Source organism: Hemibagrus wyckioides, linkage group LG24 (genome assembly GCF_019097595.1).
Source record: "Hemibagrus wyckioides isolate EC202008001 linkage group LG24, SWU_Hwy_1.0, whole genome shotgun sequence".
In the NCBI taxonomy this organism is placed as follows: Eukaryota; Metazoa; Chordata; class Actinopteri; order Siluriformes; family Bagridae; genus Hemibagrus; species Hemibagrus wyckioides.
In genome coordinates this window covers 12737456-12756954 of record NC_080733.1, presented here as the reverse complement: position 1 = coordinate 12756954, position 19499 = coordinate 12737456, and the positions used below count along the sequence as shown (strand labels likewise).

The 19499-nt window shown below is 40.1% G+C and overlaps 1 protein-coding gene across 3 annotated transcripts in view; it reads left to right on the top strand.

The window, feature by feature from the left end:
* atp9b (ATPase phospholipid transporting 9B) overlaps window positions 1–19499 on the top strand; it is a 43400-nt gene that overhangs the window by 14937 nt on the left and 8964 nt on the right. For all 3 annotated transcript variants that reach the window (XM_058377812.1, XM_058377810.1, XM_058377811.1), the window contains 6 exons: window positions 1567–1642; window positions 2915–2991; window positions 12865–13025; window positions 14002–14144; window positions 14706–14818; window positions 17277–17531. In XM_058377812.1, coding sequence (XP_058233795.1) covers window positions 1567–1642; window positions 2915–2991; window positions 12865–13025; window positions 14002–14144; window positions 14706–14818; window positions 17277–17531 — 825 coding nt within the window. The remainder of the gene's footprint in view (window positions 1–1566; window positions 1643–2914; window positions 2992–12864; window positions 13026–14001; window positions 14145–14705; window positions 14819–17276; window positions 17532–19499) is intronic.

The following is a 19499-nucleotide window of genomic DNA, read 5'->3' as shown; positions in this document are numbered from 1 at the left end:
CTCTGGATAAGAGCGTCTGCCAAATGTAGCGAATGTAAATATTAAACTTTACTTGCAAAGAGCTGACACTGATTCACTGTGCTCACATCACTGACAATGTCAGGATACATCTGTCCAAATAACCTTCGCTGATGCTGTTTTTACCTTTAAACATAAGCAGCACATCTCTGCTGAGCTGTCATAGTTATCATATCAGAAAAGTCATTCGATCTGTAACCAGATCGACCCCTGATGCTTTGTCATCATATGCCTGCATTTAAGAGCAGTGTGGGTGTGTGTCATAGGTGTCACAAAACTCCTGGCTGTGCCCTTAAGCCATCTGCTGTGCTTCCACAGTGAATGTGAATTTATAACACGTGTAAAAAGATATAAGGAACGGACGAGATCTGCCTCGAAATGTTCTATCGCAATTTTTAAATGGTGCGTGATAAAATTACAGGTCATTGTATACTGGCTTTTTTTTCCAAATATAATAAAACAGTCATCCATTCAGAGCATAAACACATTAATTATTTAAGGAAAAATTAAGTTGAAGATATTAGCTCATTAAAAGCCAAGTTTGTAACTAGGGACTGTTTCTTTTCTGATTCATACAACATATTCATTCTAGTTTGTATAACATGTTTTTATCCTGAGTTACTGGGAAAACTGTGCCCTCTAAAGTGATTTCTAGTTATGTTGGCTTTATTCTATCATCTTAAACAGAGTCTGTGGTCCGCACCATTCCTTTTATTTCTTTTCATCCTGCCAACATGGTCTCTGCTGGTTGTAAATTCCTATAATATTACGCAAGCATGACAGAGCTAGTTTAGCTTGACTAAATGCTGGAATAAAGGATGCTTATTATCTGGCTGCAGGGTACCATCAGCTTTACAGATGCAGACAGAGGGTGAAAACAAATTCAGTGTGTCCAGGCAATGATGCTTTCTGCATGATGCTTTCTGAAGTGCTCATGTGTGGACAATAGTAGGATGTTCTATAATTTATTTCTGTCCTTTAAAAAATGCAACCTATTTTTTTCCCTTTTTGGAAGTATTTCAGTGAGTGCCACGTTTTAATATATTTTTCTGCATAATTTAGCCATGTCCTAATCCTCAGGAGGTAGTACATGTATGTTTTTCTTTGTACTGTTTAATGTGATACTGTGGAACCTTTGAAAAATCCAGCAGATTCCAAGCAGTTCCTGGCCACATGGCTGTTATTATTATGATGTCTTCCTGTTTCTTTCTCTGAAGAAAGAAAGAAAGAAAGAAAGAAAGAGAAAGAAAGAAAGAAAGAAAGAAAGAAAGAAAGAAAGAAAGAAAGAAAGAAAGAAAGAAAGAAAGAAAGAAAGAATTTATGAGCAGGGGAATATTAATATGGATAGACAGACAGACAGACTAGCAGGCAGACATGGTATGTATATGATTTGCTAGATTGTCTTTTATGTCAACAAATATTGTTTAATTTTTTCCCCAAAAAATTTAATTTATTCTGTAGTTTCTTTTTTTCCCCCTACCTTCTAGGATCTTCTTGTTAGCATTTTTCCCACCTCTAAATTTTTATTTATTTATTTATTTCCCCTAGGAGGACTGTGACCCTCCTATCCATGAAAGCCTGAGCATTGAGAACACCCTTTGGGCCAGCACCGTGGTCGCATCAGGTGAGCAAACCTGCTTCTCTTTTATTTTATTTTATTTTATTTTATTTTATTTTATTTTATTTTATTTTATTTTATTTTATTTTATTTTATTTTATTTTATTTTATATTTTACGTATTATTTAATTCTAGAAATGCACATATACTAAGATCAACAGTAGTTTCTCAACAGTGCTGTCTAGAGCACGGTGAAGCTGACACTTCAATGTTTAGCTGACATCTTCCATATTTTCTGCGGCGATTCTGATTTTCACTTAGCCTAAATGTGTAGAAATCCGATGAGCCGTTAATGGGAGCTAAAGTGTCGTCTCTCACTAGTGTTGATACAAAACTTCATCCGAAAAGAACAGATCTCGGATCAGCCTCGCCGCTACGACTTCCCTGCCGTCTACGACAGCCACAAGATCCGAACCTGATCCTAATCGAGCACTATAGCTATAACTTTCCCTAAAGGCCTCCTGCTTGTGTTAACAATCACCTCTTCATCGATCTGTGGCTTATCCTCGCTCGGTTCTCCCGAGGTTTGAGGTTTCTTCTAGCTCTTTGCTACCCCTTGGCCTGTCCTTGATCAGAGTCTATCCTCAAACTTAGGCTCCTGACATCATCCAGACTCAACACAAGATCCCTGCAGATGGAAAAGGATATCCCCATCAGTCCTGCTCCATTTAAAGAACTAAATTGCACCACAGACAAGGACTTGAGTGGTTTGTAAAGTGCACTGGAAATACTGAAGATCTCCTTGCATACGCTATCTGTTTTTGTTTACGTCAATGAATTTGCCAATTAACGCAATGCAGAAAAACTGAGAGCTAGGAATTAGGATCAGTACCCTTGCTCATGATGTGAATCCAGAGGATAAGTTTTCTGCAGTGGCAGGGTTTTCATCTTGGTCAGCACACAAAAATGCCTGCATACTACATACTGTACACCTCATTTTAATTCAAACTGATTATTTTGTGCTTTATTGTAGGTGCTTGTTGAAAGAGCCTTGCAATTTGGACTTGATGGTTAGTGGGTCACGTGACCATAATGTGTAGGTAATATAGTCCCTATGCAAGGAGCGTAATAGCTTCCCTAAGAAAAAGTGTCACCTCTTTGACATGGTCAGGAAAAATATATATGTTTATCATCTTTTTTTTGTAGTACTCAGTTTTAGAGAGCAAAAGAGACAGGCATATCTTGTTCTCTGGTTAAGATATGTTGACCAAAATATCTTTTTATTCAGTTACTCAGTTATCAGTGTGAGCTTTAAGTGCATGTCTTTTTGTTTTTCAGGTACTGTAATTGGTGTTGTCATTTACACTGGAAAGGAGATGAGGAGTGTATTGAACACATCTCAGTCAAAGAACAAGGTGGGCTTATTTATTTATCTTGTTATTTTTTGCATGCTCTGTGTTTGTGTTGAAATGAGAATGAATTGAATGAAGATTGAAATGAATAGTGAATTAATTCTGAATATGTGGAAATGTGGAACTAAATGTGGAATGTTGGACACATTATACACTTTGTGGTTGAGGCGGGGCTACCAGGGCATGGGTGGGACTAACAGGTACTTAGAATAGATGAGAAGTTTTTTTTTAAGACCCTGTAATGTGTCCACTCAGAGGCGGACTCGGAGTTCTCAAAATACCATTTTAGACCATGCTACCAATAGAGTACATAGTGTAAGTGCATAATGTATAAGACGTCATTTCGGACCTAGCTCAGATGACTACCCCTCGGATTAAACTGCCATGTATGCTTACCTGACTACCCCTCGGATTAAACTGCCATGTATGCTTACTTGACTACGCCTCAGATTAGACTGCCATGTATGCTTACCTGACTACGCCTCAGATTAGACTGCCATGTATGCTTACTTGACTACACCTCGTATTAGACTGCCATGTATGCTTACCTGACTACGCCTCGTATTAGACTGCCATGTATGCTTACCTGACTACGCCTCGTATTAGACTGCCATGTATGCTTACCTGACTACGCCTCGTATTAGACTGCCATGTATGCTTACCTGACTACGCCTCGGATTAAACTGCCATGTATGCTTACCTGATCATGCCTCGGATTAGACTGCCATGTATGCTTACCTGACTACACCTCGGATTAGATTGCCGTATATGGTTACCTGACTACGCCTCGGATTAAACTGCCATGTATGCTTACCTGACTACGCCTCGGATTAGACTGCCATGTATGCTTACCTGATCATGCCTCGGATTAGACTGCCATGTATGCTTACCTGACTACTCCTCGGATTAGATTGCCATGTATGCTTACCTGACTACGCCTCGGATTAGATTGTCGTATATGGTTACCTTACTACACCTCATATTAGACTGCCATGTATGCTTACCTGATAACGCTACAGATTAGACTGCCATGTATGCTTACCTGATTACGCTACAGATTAGACTGACATGTATGCTTACCTGATCATGCCTCGGATTAGACTGCCATGTATGCTTACCTGACTACACCTCGGATTAGATTGTCGTATATGGTTACCTTACTACACCTCATATTAGACTGCCATGTATGCTTACCTGATAACGCTACAGATTAGACTGCCATGTATGCTTACCTGATTACGCTACAGATTAGACTGCCATGTATGCTTACCTGATTATGCTACAGATTAGACTGCCATGTATGCTTACCTGATTACGCTACAGATTAGACTGCCATGTATGCTTACCTGACTACTCCTCGGATTAGACTGCCATGTATGCTTTCCTGACTATGCCTCGGATTAGATTGCCGTATATGGTTACCTTACTACGCCTTGTATTAGACTGCCATGTATGCTTACCTGATTACGCCACAGATTAGAGTGCCATGTATGCTTACCTGACTACGCCTCGTATTAGACTGCCATGTATGCTTACCTGATTATGCTACAGATTAGAGTGCCATGTATGCTTACCTGATTATGCTACAGATTAGAGTGCCATGTATGCTTACCTGATTATGCTACAGATTAGAGTGCCATGTATGCTTACCTGATTACGCCTTAGATTAGACTGCCATGTATGCTTACCTGATTACGCCTTAGATTAGACTGCCATGTATGCTTACCTGATTATGCCTTAGATTAGACTGCCATGTATGCTTACCTGATTACGCCACAGATTAGAGTGCCATGTATGCTTACCTGACTACGCCTCGTATTAGACTGCCATGTATGCTTACCTGATTATGCTACAGATTAGAGTGCCATGTATGCTTACCTGATTACGCCTTAGATTAGACTGCCATGTATGCTTACCTGATTACGCCTTAGATTAGACTGCCATGTATGCTTACCTGATTACGCCTTAGATTAGACTGCCATGTATGCTTACCTGATTACGCCACAGATTAGAGTGCCATGTATGCTTACCTGACTACGCCTCGTATTAGACTGCCATGTATGCTTACCTGATTATGCTACAGATTAGAGTGCCATGTATGCTTACCTGATTACGCCTTAGATTAGACTGCCATGTATGCATACCTGATTACGCCTTAGATTAGACTGCCATGTATGCTTACCTGATTATGCCTTAGATTAGACTGCCATGTATGCTTACCTGATTATGCCTTAGATTAGACTGCCATGTATGCTTACCTGATTACGCCACAGATTAGAGTGCCATGTATGCTTACCTGATTACGCCTTAGATTAGACTGCCATGTATGCTTACCTGATTACGCCTTAGATTAGACTGCCATGTATGCTTACCTGATTACGCCTTAGATTAGACTGCCATGTATGCTTACCTGATTACGCCACAGATTAGAGTGCCATGTATGCTTACCTGACTACGCCTCATATTAGACTGCCATGTATGCTTACCTGATTATGCTACAGATTAGAGTGCCATGTATGCTTACCTGATTACGCCTTAGATTAGACTGCCATGTATGCTTACCTGATTACGCCACAGATTAGACTGCCATGTATGCTTACCTGATTATGCTACAGATTAGAGTGCCATGTATGCTTACCTGATTACGCCTTAGATTAGACTGCCATGTATGCTTACCTGATTACGCCTTAGATTAGACTGCCATGTATGCTTACCTGATTATGCCTTAGATTAGACTGCCATGTATGCTTACCTGATTACGCCACAGATTAGAGTGCCATGTATGCTTACCTGACTACGCCTCGTATTAGACTGCCATGTATGCTTACCTGATTATGCTACAGATTAGAGTGCCATGTATGCTTACCTGATTACGCCTTAGATTAGACTGCCATGTATGCTTACCTGATTACGCCTTAGATTAGACTGCCATGTATGCTTACCTGATTATGCCTTAGATTAGACTGCCATGTATGCTTACCTGATTATGCCTTAGATTAGACTGCCATGTATGCTTACCTGATTACGCCACAGATTAGAGTGCCATGTATGCTTACCTGACTATGCCTCGTATTAGACTGCCATGTATGCTTACCTGATTATGCCTTAGATTAGACTGCCATGTATGCTTACCTGATTACGCCTTAGATTAGACTGCCATGTATGCTTACCTGATTACGCCTTAGATTAGACTGCCATGTATGCTTACCTGATTACGCCTTAGATTAGACTGCCATGTATGCTTACCTGATTACGCCTTAGATTAGAGTGCCATGTATGCTTACCTGACTACGCCTCGTATTAGACTGCCATGTATGCTTACCTGATTATGCTACAGATTAGACTGCCATGTATGCTTACCTGATTACTCTACAGATTAGACTGCCATGTATGCTTACCCTGATTACGCTACAGATTAGACTGCCGTGTATGCTTACCCTGACTATGCCTCGGATTAGACTGCCATGTATGCTTACCTGATTACGCCACAGATTAGACTGCCATGTATGCTTACCTGACTATGCCTCGGATTAGACTGCCATGTATGCTTACCCTGACTACGCCTCGGATTAGACTGCCATGTATGCTTACCCTGACTACGCCTCGGATTAGACTGCCATGTGTAGTTACCTGATTACGCCTTAGATTAGACTGCCATGTATGCTTACCTGATTACGCCACAGATTAGAGTGCCATGTATGCTTACCTGATTACGCCACAGATTAGACTGCCATGTATGCTTACCCTGACTACGCCTCGGATTAGACTGCCATGTATGCTTACCTGATTACGCCACAGATTAGAGTGCCATGTATGCTTACCTGATTACGCCACAGATTAGACTGCCATGTATGCTTACCTGATTATGCTACAGATTAGAGTGCCATGTATGCTTACCTGATTACGCCTTAGATTAGACTGCCATGTATGCTTACCTGATTACGCCACAGATTAGACTGCCATGTATGCTTACCTGATTATGCTACAGATTAGAGTGCCATGTATGCTTACCTGATTACGCCTTAGATTAGACTGCCATGTATGCTTACCTGATTACGCCTTAGATTAGACTGCCATGTATGCTTACCTGATTATGCCTTAGATTAGACTGCCATGTATGCTTACCTGATTACGCCACAGATTAGAGTGCCATGTATGCTTACCTGACTACGCCTCGTATTAGACTGCCATGTATGCTTACCTGATTATGCTACAGATTAGAGTGCCATGTATGCTTACCTGATTACGCCTTAGATTAGACTGCCATGTATGCTTACCTGATTACGCCTTAGATTAGACTGCCATGTATGCTTACCTGATTATGCCTTAGATTAGACTGCCATGTATGCTTACCTGATTATGCCTTAGATTAGACTGCCATGTATGCTTACCTGATTACGCCACAGATTAGAGTGCCATGTATGCTTACCTGACTATGCCTCGTATTAGACTGCCATGTATGCTTACCTGATTATGCCTTAGATTAGACTGCCATGTATGCTTACCTGATTACGCCTTAGATTAGACTGCCATGTATGCTTACCTGATTACGCCTTAGATTAGACTGCCATGTATGCTTACCTGATTACGCCTTAGATTAGACTGCCATGTATGCTTACCTGATTACGCCTTAGATTAGAGTGCCATGTATGCTTACCTGACTACGCCTCGTATTAGACTGCCATGTATGCTTACCTGATTATGCTACAGATTAGACTGCCATGTATGCTTACCTGATTACTCTACAGATTAGACTGCCATGTATGCTTACCCTGATTACGCTACAGATTAGACTGCCGTGTATGCTTACCCTGACTATGCCTCGGATTAGACTGCCATGTATGCTTACCTGATTACGCCACAGATTAGACTGCCATGTATGCTTACCTGACTATGCCTCGGATTAGACTGCCATGTATGCTTACCCTGACTACGCCTCGGATTAGACTGCCATGTATGCTTACCCTGACTACGCCTCGGATTAGACTGCCATGTGTAGTTACCTGATTACGCCTTAGATTAGACTGCCATGTATGCTTACCTGATTACGCCACAGATTAGAGTGCCATGTATGCTTACCTGATTACGCCACAGATTAGACTGCCATGTATGCTTACCCTGACTACGCCTCGGATTAGACTGCCATGTATGCTTACCTGATTACGCCACAGATTAGAGTGCCATGTATGCTTACCTGATTACGCCACAGATTAGACTGCCATGTATGCTTACCCTGACTACGCCTCGGATTAGACTGCCATGTATGCTTACCCTGACTACGCCTCGGATTAGACTGCCATGTATGCTTACCCTGACTACGCCTCGGATTAGACTGCCATGTATGCTTACCCTGACTACTCCTCGTATTAGACTGCCATGTATGCTTACCTGACTACGCCTCGTATTAGACTGCCATGTATGCTTACCTGACTACGCCTCGGATTAGACTGCCATGTATGCTTACCCTGACTACGCCTCGGATTAGACTGCCATGTATGCTTACCCTGACTACGCCTCGGATTAGACTGCCATGTATGCTTACCCTGACTACGCCTCGGATTAGACTGCCATGTATGCTTACCCTGACTACGCCTCGGATTAGACTGCCATGTATGCTTACCCTGACTACTCCTCGTATTAGACTGCCATGTATGCTTACCTGACTACGCCTCGTATTAGACTGCCATGTATGCTTACCCTGACTACGCCTCGGATTAGACTGCCATGTATAGTTACCTGATTACGCCTTAGATTAGACTGCCATATATGGATACCTGACTACACATTATTTATCAGCCACCCTGACTGTTACTAGGATTGAACTTAAAACTTCTCCAGACGTTTATAGTGTTATTAAGAGTGTAGCAGCAAGTGCTTCATGGAGTTCATGTTTCCATCATGACCCCATTCCTGCTTGCTTGGGAGGGTTTGGTTCGGTTTTGAAAGCGGACACTTTAGCTAAGTTGCTGAGGCTGCACGTCGACCGAGAGCCCCACTGATTTTTGTAAGCTTTCCGATGGAGTGGAATCCAATATGTGAAGGAGATGATGTCAGGAGTGCCGACAGAGAGTGTGAGATGGCAGGCCAACAATCGATACGACGCGGCAAAAGTCACAGAGAACGCGTTCGCCACTTATAATCTGTTGTGACACTGCTCGCACAAAGCCCTCACGCAAAGTTGCTGACAGCATGTCAGCTATCAGTTTACAGTGTGTGTGCGCATGTGTGTGCATGTGCGCGTGAGTGTGTGTTGCTTTTGTAAAATGGTGTTCTCAGTGAAGGCACTGCCATCAGTTTGAGTGACATGACAGTGCTATAGATAGATTGTGCCTTTGTAAGAGAACGATTGAACATAAGCACTTAATGTCCTTCTGCTGAGGGGTAATGAAGAGTTTAGAGCATTGGGAACATGTTGCTATAACGATTACTAGTTTTCTGAGTCAATTCAATGTTTTACAGACAGTTGCAATTTACTACACGCTTGCCTGTTACTGGTGCACAATAGTTACTGGTGAGCAATACAGCAAAAAGCAGGTTTGCTAACAAAGTACATTAAAAACACTAAAGCAGTAAATATGATTTGATTACAGAGAAAAAAATGGATAGAAAAGAAAGTGTCTATAAAACTAGATTTTAACACCTGATCATCTACTTTTAATAATAATAATAATAATAATAATAATAATTATTATTATTATTATTATTATTATTATTAATTTATTAGCACCCTTTTCCACATAAAATGCAGCTCAAAGTGCATCACATTTATTTTACTATTTATTTATTTGTTTTTACAAATCAAGAACAATAAGAATCAAGAAGGTAAAAGTATAAAATCAGGATATAATATAATATAAATAATCCTATTAATATATAATAATAATAATAATAATAATAATAATAATAATAATATAAAAATATGGTTTAAAGTTTAAATATTATTATAAATTAATAGCTAAAGGACAAAATACATGAATCAAGATATAACTTAAAATGTAAGTTAAAATGATGTCTTCAAATGCTTTTTAAAAATAGGAATATTAGGCAATTGTCTAATTTCAAAAGGTTAAAAAGGTCCAGATTTTAGGGGGGGCAGTAATGGCTAAAAGCTGCTTCACCTGATCTCTTATGGTTTACAAAACAATATTTCAGAAACTCGTCACTGAATTAAATCATTCAGTACTTAAAGTAAAATTCCCTTAAAACCTCAAACCGGTAATGTGATCTATTTTCCTGGATCTTGTATGAACTCTCACTGCAGCGTTTAACAATGCAACCAGTAACCAGAGTAAGTGGTGTTTAATGTAAAGAATAGAAAAATGATGGAGTGCACTGTAGGAAAAGGTAAAGAGGTGGAAGGATGAAGCTTCCACAGGAAGTACAATCCTGAAGTAAATTCTGTAACACCATCTTTCTTTTTATTTTGTACCAGACCTATTGGTATTTATTTAATATCGACACTTAAACATTTATTTATAGTAATAGTGATGTTTACAGCATCTATGAAAGTTGTTCATCACTCAGATTATAGCAGCAACAAACAGTAGTTCCCTCACCAACCTCTCTCTTTTCTCATTTTTTAAAGTTAAAACCAAAGGCAGCTTGTTATGTTTCTGGGAAATGTCAAAGCCCACCATCTTGAAGACTTTCTAAAATTCCTAATAAATTATGCCCAAGATGTACGGTTGTTTCAGTAGATAATCTCATTAGACTTCTGCTGTAACCATAAAGACGGTGCTCTTATTCACAGTCTTCTCATACTGAACGTCCTGTAGATACAGAGTATACAGTAATGATTTCTAATCTCACTCTCAGGTGTAACTCGAGGATGTGTTTCCTTTTGGGTCTGGTTACGGTTAAGGTGGCATGTCAGGAAGCTGTTCCTCGCCACTCTTCTTTCTTGCTTGCTCTTTAGGGATCTTAATCTACATCTGATTTCTGTAAATGCTGTTGTTAAATATTGCGGTATATTAGTACAACTGAACCGATGATCTTCCTGTACTTTTCTCAGTTCACGGGAGATTTGTGTGTATTTGAGTATACAGTGACCCAGCATTATTGCATTCTGCTGGTAGCGAGTACACCGGTTCACTGCTACAATGCCATATTGTTGAAACACACTCAGTCTCAGGCTCAATATAGTTGATGGATTTCGCGTCATGAATATTCATGCCGCGGTGTACAAAGTCGTCATCAGATTTCACACACGAAACACCGGACAGCGACGGTAGGTTGAGCCGCTCCTTTCACTTTAAATGGGCCCGGGATGAATGGAGTAAAATATGCACTCCGTATTCATTGATAGCATCTTTAGCTCGAGGTAATTGAGGCTCTTTTTCCTCTCGGGTTGAATGAATAATGACTTCATCCGATCCCGATCCAGCCTCGCTAAGGAGGAAAGGGGGGAAAAAAAAAACTTAGCTCCTCATTGTTTTGCCTTTATAAAAGGAGATTCTTCGCTTTCAGCTGGGAACGATGTCTTCTGTGTAAATTTTTCTTCATTTTAATCCCCCCATCCCCTATTTTCCCCACTAGCTCAAGCATGAAGCATGAAGTGAGGCAGCAGGGCGGCTGGGAGCAGCAGAGGGTGTTAAACCACAGCTGATAAATCAGTCACTGCTCACCCAGTTTGCTTAGTTCTCTTGGGTTCGGGACATGACGAGCAAAGTTTTCGCTGGCATTTTTTTTTTCTTCTTCTTTTCTTACAATCCCTTCCCCCTGTCCTTTTCAAGCAGCCCTCTTTTTTTTTTCCACAGAGGGCCGAGTTATGTGTTGCTGTTTTTGTTAGCGTTCTTAGATGAAAGAGCTCTGTGTTGGGAGGCTCTGCTGCTGGTCTTAGCAGAAAGAAAAAGGAGGAAGACTTCTTTTTTGACATAATTTTCCCACATATTCCATTGGCTGAGGGGCACACTTGAAAATGAAAGGGAAAGCGAAAGCCTCTTTTGTCCAAAGGCCATTCCTGTATGGAAGCATTCCACTTTTCCTTTTCCTATTTTTCCTCCAGTGTTTTCATTAAGCAGCAGCAACAAGAGGGGAGGTTTATGCAGAAATGCCACTCATCTCTGCCTACACACACACACACACACACACACACACAGCATGAGAACTTCTTGTGTTTTAGTCTTGCTGGGGTTCAGAGATTGCTCAGGTTTGTATTCTATTTTCAGGTAGCTGGTCATTGTTATTCACTATTTTTATTTAATGAATTATTAACATGGGCTGGTCAAAAAGGTCGGATTAAAATGCTGACAGTTGATCCAGTTTGTTTGTTTGTTTGTTTGTTTGTTTATTTATTTGAAAGGTGTGTTATTGTTTTGGTGAAGTTTTCTGTGATGAGACTTTATATAGTTTTTGGAAGGAGTTTCCTGTGTCACTGCTTGCTTTGTAAAAAGCTTTCAGCTTTGTCTCAGCTTTTGTTGTTGTATTTTTCCCTCTTATTAGGTTTAAAAGAGCAAAAAAAAGAAACTAATGCTTATGTAAGATAAAAAATAGTGAATCAAAATGGAATCATTTGCAATCTTGTGAAATAAAAGGGATAAAATAGTTCCTGCTGTTGTAGAAAAATAATGAGCTTCTACTTCACGTTCACACCACAACACGCCTCTCTATCACTGATTATTTTCCTGTGACTGCATGTTATATTTTCATATATATATTTTGTAATTCAGCTTTCTGGCACCTAAAACAGTCCATCTTTAACTCCCAGCACATTTAAACTAATCAGTCAGGGAAAATGCACATCCATACATCTGAACATGCAAGCAGTTTTCCAAGCAGGATGCTGATATTGAAAAGAAATAAATACATTTTAATAAAAAATAAAAAAAGCATAATGACCCACTTTCTATCTCTTTCTATCGTTTTGCGCTCTCTCAGGTGGGCCTGTTGGACCTGGAGTTAAATCGTCTGACTAAAGCCCTGTTCCTGGCCCAGCTGGTGCTATCGATCGTCATGGTGGCTCTGCAGGGTTTCATCGGGCCCTGGTTCCGCAACCTGTTCCGCTTCGTGGTGCTCTTCTCTTACATCATCCCCATCAGGTAGACCTGCCTTATTATATCCACTCTACGCTCATCGTAATATGACTGTTATAGCAGAACTAAAACATGCAGTGTCTTCTCTATGAACTATACTACAGTTTCAGATGTTTTAAACACACCTCTTGCACAGCAGACACAGATTTAGACCCTGCTGTGTTTGGAGCCTAAAGATGTGAAAAATGTTCCCTTGATGGAAAAATATACAGTTTAGTTACATTATTCCATTTATTTGTTCATGACCCACTAGCTCACTGCATTTTGTTTTATATCCATCTATACACCAACCAGGCATAACATTATGAGCACTGAGAGGTGAAGTGAATAACACTGATTTATCTCCTCATCATGGCACCTGTTAGTGGGTGGGATATATTAGGCAGCAGCTGAACATTTTGTCCTCAAAGTTGAAAAATGGATCAGAGCATATCCAAAATTGCAGCTCTTGTGTGGTGTTCCCAGTCTGCCCTTTCAGTCCTGTAAGTATTCTTTAAGTCCTCCATGGGCCCCACCTCACAACTTACAGGACTTAAAGGAACTGCTGCTAACATCTTGGTGCCACAGCACGCCTTCAGGGATCTAGTGGAGTCCATGCCTTGACGGGTCAGGGCTATTTTGCGGCAAAAGGGGGACCAGCACTAGATACTAGGCAGGTGGTCATAATATTATGCCTGATCGGTGTACATAGAACAGTAACAATGAGGACCTTCATGTGGTCCTGTGCATCATGTGGTGTGAAAAAACTCTTTCCTCTCAGGAAATGTCTCTCTTAATTGGCTAGACTCTGTAATATTTAGCTTTGCTCATATTGTCACATCCTCTGGATGCAGTATCACCAAAATTAGCAAAGGCAGAGCTCTCCATTGCAGTAAATAAGACTCCAGTGAAATACTTGCTTTTCCAAACGTGTCTCTCGGCCTCTAGTGGCACACTTTGTTCCTCCCTTAGCAAACTATTTCTGTTATGTATTCGTGTTTAGTCTGAGAGTGAATCTAGACATGGGGAAGTCAGCATACGGCTGGATCATAATGAAGGACGAGAATATCCCTGGCACTGTGGTGAGAACCAGCACCATCCCCGAAGAGCTCGGCCGCCTCGTCTACCTGCTCACTGACAAGACAGGTACCGACATCCAAGTAGAACTCTTTAAGGATTAATCAAGTCCTGACTTGTCATCTGACTTCTCACAAAGTGGATATAATTAGATTTTTAATCTCTGATTATATGCCAAATTTATACACCTGTCAAAAACGCAGCATCATGTCACTATGACAACGAGAATCCTGTCACATTAGTTCAGCATGTTAGATGGCTTTCCAGTCGACTTGCTTAGGTTTTCATTTCTACACCAATTCTCGATCCTAATTGCTCAGAAGGTGATTGATTTTCTATAACTGTGATTGATTAAAATCACAGGTTTAAATGAATACATTAATTATGTTAGCATTTCTATAATAAAAGATCATATACTTGGATTTTTATGGCATTCCCTTAACATAATCTAAAGCCCATGATCGATTAATGCAAGGATATTTTAACCTATTATACACAGGTTCATGTGGTTACTCCTGTATGAATGAATGCATTGAGGTTTTTTCAGCAGTCAGACACTTCATGGTTTATTGGACTGTATGTGCACATAGCTGTGATACCAGGTTCATTGTTTTGCTTTTGTTTTCTTAGGCACCCTCACTCAGAATGAAATGGTGTTTAAAAGACTCCATCTGGGCACCGTGTCATATGGGATGGACACCATGGACGAGATCCAGAGCCATATTATACAGTCATATGCTCAGGTGAGACAGAACAAGGATTTGTTGGAAGGATTTGTTATTGGTTTGTGTAAAGGGTTGAATACATGATTGCACTGTCACTGAGCCTTATCAAATTTCATCATTTAAAACTAAGAAACAGATGCATTTACCTATTCAAAAAAACAATGAATCCATCCCAGTCAACACCGTCTCTCTATTTTATTTCACAAGGTGTCTGCTGATGATGGCTCTTAAACAATTTACCTGATTGAAAGTGACAGGGTTGAGTAACGTTCAAGACTTAAAAAGTTTTCTTTAAATATTTTCGTCTGTGATTATTGTTAGTAATGAATGGCTGAATGCTTGTCTGATTTCTATGGAGTTATCATTGTGTCCAGTAGATGAACTAATTAGATTTTGGCATTGATCCATACAGAGTCAAGGTCAAAGGTTTTGTCCTTTACTTTTGTTTAGCCTCTAATAGCTTCCTTCCTGTTTGTCATGTAGAGATGTTGCTTTATACATTCATGTCAAAGATTTTGGATTTCATCCAAACTTTTCTAGAGTAGCTTTCTCCGGCTTGAAGTATATTTTAAGGGAATGTCAGGGAAAAAAAAGATGAGTAAAAGGCAGGACTAGACATCTTGTTGATACCTCAAGAGTCAAAATAACATTGAAAAGAAAGAAAAAAGATTGAGAGAACTTTCTTTTCTTCAGAAAGTTCTGGTGAGGCTTCCTTCCTCTTCATCATGTGACTTGAAATATTTCATAGTACTGATTGTGTTCAGGTAACGGGGTTAAGTGAATGTTATAACATTTAATCTACTATAATCTGTTATGAATACATTTGGATCCATGTTAGATTCACTCCACATATCTGTTAGTTTCTCAACATTGTTGTTCATCAGCACATGAATGCGTGTGCATAAGCCATAGACCTCATTGATTTTTATGCCACAACATACATTACAGAGATGATGATGTGACTGGCAGATTAACTGGAACTGTAACAGCCACAGCAATCTATCTTTTCCTTGTTATATCTGTTCCCCTAGAGGGCACTTCAGACGGCGTGTAATGAAATCCTGGTGAAATTGAATTAGACAGGCATCAATAAACATAATGTGGGTTATTGATAAGCGCTCATTTATTTGCTCAGTGCTGAGATGACTGCAGTCGTGTGTGTAGTGCTGGGTCAAGGAGAAGGCTTGGAAAACAGGAAAGATGACCTGTGTGTTCACTCAAATGTCTCATCATCATTTTCCAAAAATTGTAAGGACACAGGAGACAGCGAGAACAGGAGAGTCTAACATTATGGTTTAGACACAGCTTTAACCGGAAAAGCCGAAAAGTGCAGATTCTTAAAAAATGCTAATATATTTTGCTTGACAATGAAGCCAGTTCACTGAAGGGGAAAGGACATAATATATGTGCTTCTGGTAGTGGTCATGTTACTTTTGTCCTGTTCATCCATTAAGTTTGGTCTTAAACCAGGTGGGTGGGAATGTGGTGTCTTTGTCCCCTTAAAAAATAAATTGAGGTCATGGTGGTTATAGTGAACTTTGCCCTTACTGTTTTCTTAGTGTTGCTTTTCTTCAATAAATTATTATTATTTATTTATTATTCTTATTTATATTTTTTTAAACACAGCTGTGCATTGGTGACTCAAGTGAATAACGCTCTGGTTTGTAGATCGGAGGTTCGAGGTTCAAGCCCAAGCACCACCAAGCTCCACTGTTAACACATACCCCTTGCTCCAGGGGTGCTATATCATAGCTGCCCCTGCACTCTGACCCCCAGCTTCCTCAGCTGGGATATGTGAAGAAAAGAATTCCACTATGCTGTAATGTATGTGTAAAGGCTTACACTTGGTGGTGTTGGGACAACCTTCCAAGTGGGAGTTCAACAGCTTTTCCTTCACATAAAGCCAGAGGTTAAACAGTGACCAGTTGAAGTCCACATGTTGCCTGAGCTCTCCCATTTTTATGCCTATGAGTGTGTGAGTTTGTTGTGCATGGTTTCAGTTTGAAGCCTGTCATCTCTGCTCCTCTGTGGAACTCTCTGAGGGAAAAGGGGCTAATCGGGAGAAATCACCCGCTCTAGTGGAGCAGAGCCTCCCTCATCAGACACACTCGCGCACACACACACACACACACACACACACTGGTACACACACAGCAGCTGGTGGTTGCAGCCCTCATGGACCGTTATGACAGGAGAAAGATGAATGATGTGTCTTTGCATCTCCCTCAGTGGGGAATTGAGCTGGTAGTTCAGAACATGACATGAACATGAGCATGCACTGGCTTCTCTTTATGATATAACACATTAAATAGATTATATTATTAAATTATTAGATGCACCTTGCTGGTTGAGGTTTGCTTCTTATACTGGTATAATTGCCATCATCTTTTTTTCTTCCTCATCCTTTTTGCAGTAATTACAAGCCAATTTATCTATTAGGATAAGAGCATGTCATTGAGATTTGAGTATTCTGCAGGTGAGCTCGGCTGTGTCTAATGGCAACAGTGCCAGCTCTACGCCGTCCCATAAGGCACCACCATCCGCGCCCAAGGTGCGCAAGAGCGTGAGCAGTCGCATTAACGAGGCTGTGAAGGCCATCGCCTTGTGCCACAATGTCACACCTGTCTACGAATCCCGGGCTAACGGTGCCAGCGCTGAGCCCGAGGGCACGGAGGCTGACCAGGACTTCAGCGATGCCAACCGAACATATCAGGCCTCCAGCCCAGATGAGGTGAGTGCAGTGTGGAAGCTCAGCCCCTGAACTGCAATCTATATAATTATACAGAGTACAAACAGCTGATTTTATTACTGAGCTATTTCACATATATACAGATAAATTACTGCTGTCAAATAGCTTTAATAATTGCACTGGAATTGAAGTTATGTAAAATAATGTGCCTTTTAATTTTATTTTGACACAGATGAGGAAACTTTTGCCTATCAATAATATTGTTTCTGATTCATTCTTGTTTATATCTGATTTTTTCTGCTATTCAATCTTTCTTACAGTCAAGGTTTTTTAGGCTTTTTTAGGCTATGTTAGGCTAAGTATGAGAAACAGAAAAATTCTCTACCCAGACCAAACCCCAAACAGCTTCCTTTTCCAAACATATACTCACTACATAACATCATTGTAGAACCTAAGTAGTGCACTGTATGCTTGATAGAACAGCATTTGTGACACAGCTGTAGCAAAAGCTGCTACACGGCTCTGACCAGACTTCCTGTCTGTCAGGTGTGCTGAACATGGCATGCATTTGTCAGATTATTTACAGTCCAATCTTTTACATCCAGGGTAATATAGACAAATGTGCACCTGTATCCATACTGTTGTTTCAGACTTATTAATTTCAATCTAGATGTATTAATGTTTATGAAATGTCTATCCCCTCTCACTCTGCCTGAAATGTGACACTTTCTCCCATTCTGTTCTCTCTGAATGCCGTGTTTCAGTACCTGCCAGGACAGATACCTTTACGCTCCAAAATAATAAGTTGCATTAATAAACTGGCCTTCTGCTCCTTCCATCTTTATAACGTGTGTAATCCTATATAGGCAAATATTTGGCATTTATGAGCGCTCTAGTCTAGAATTTACTGCCTCACTGAATGATAACATAGACATTGTTTTGTTGGAGAAATCCGAGAGGACGCTTAATATATATCGGAGACGGGGAGGGCACGAATAGGTCACGCATGAGGAAATTTTCGGGTTGAGACACCGAGCGCATATTTATGACCGACTTCTTACTGTATAATAGAAAAGTAATAAAACACTATAAGCCAGTGAGTTCAGTGCATGCAAAGAGGTGTTAAATAGCACTGATGCCTGGGAGGTTGAAGAGATCTAGCACAAGGTATTTCAGCTGTTTATTTTCGTTATCAAAACTTCTCTTTCCAGCTGAGAGGTGTGTGCACTTCTGACACAACTTTATGTGGTACAAATCCAATAGCATTTGTTATATAGATGCGTTCTCTAAAATATCGACATCTCAGAGAAAATCCAGTCAATTCCAAATTTCTGTAGATGATCATTTTATGTTCCCAGAATACCTTCCTTTCTTGTTTACCAGAGCATTAATCTTTGCCTTCAAGCTTTTCTTTAGACATAAATGTCTTCTAAGGGGTGTGAGAGAGAAAAACTGTCCATCTATTCGAGTGGAATTGCCTGTCCTCTTTTCTCCCTTGATATGTCTATTTATTTATTTCCTTTAATGCTCACGTCTTATCTGCCCTGTCGTCTCCCTCTCTCAGAGTGATCAATATTTAATTTTCTCAGGGGACGTGTGTGTGTGTGTGTGTGTGTGTGTGAGAGACTTGTCAGTATCTGCATCTACAGTGCATTCAAGGCCTCTTCTGCTTTATACTGACAGACTACAGGGTCAGGTGATCACAGTGAAGGCTCAGTATCACAAAACATTTTAATCTGAAATCGTATAAACCAACTAGCCTTTCAAGAAAACCTATAATTCATATAATCCATCATTAAGTCACCAATCGGAATTTATTTCACCAAAATAGTTCAACAAAATCACAACTTTGATCGCAATTCTGTTGTTGGAGTGTAATTGTTATATAATATTGCCTAAGTTTAAATTTAAGTTATTTTATTTGACACAATCGATTTTGGGTTTCATTTAACAAATGTCTTTTAATCAAAAGTGTGTGCCTGTGTACATTCTTCAGTTATAAAGGAATTT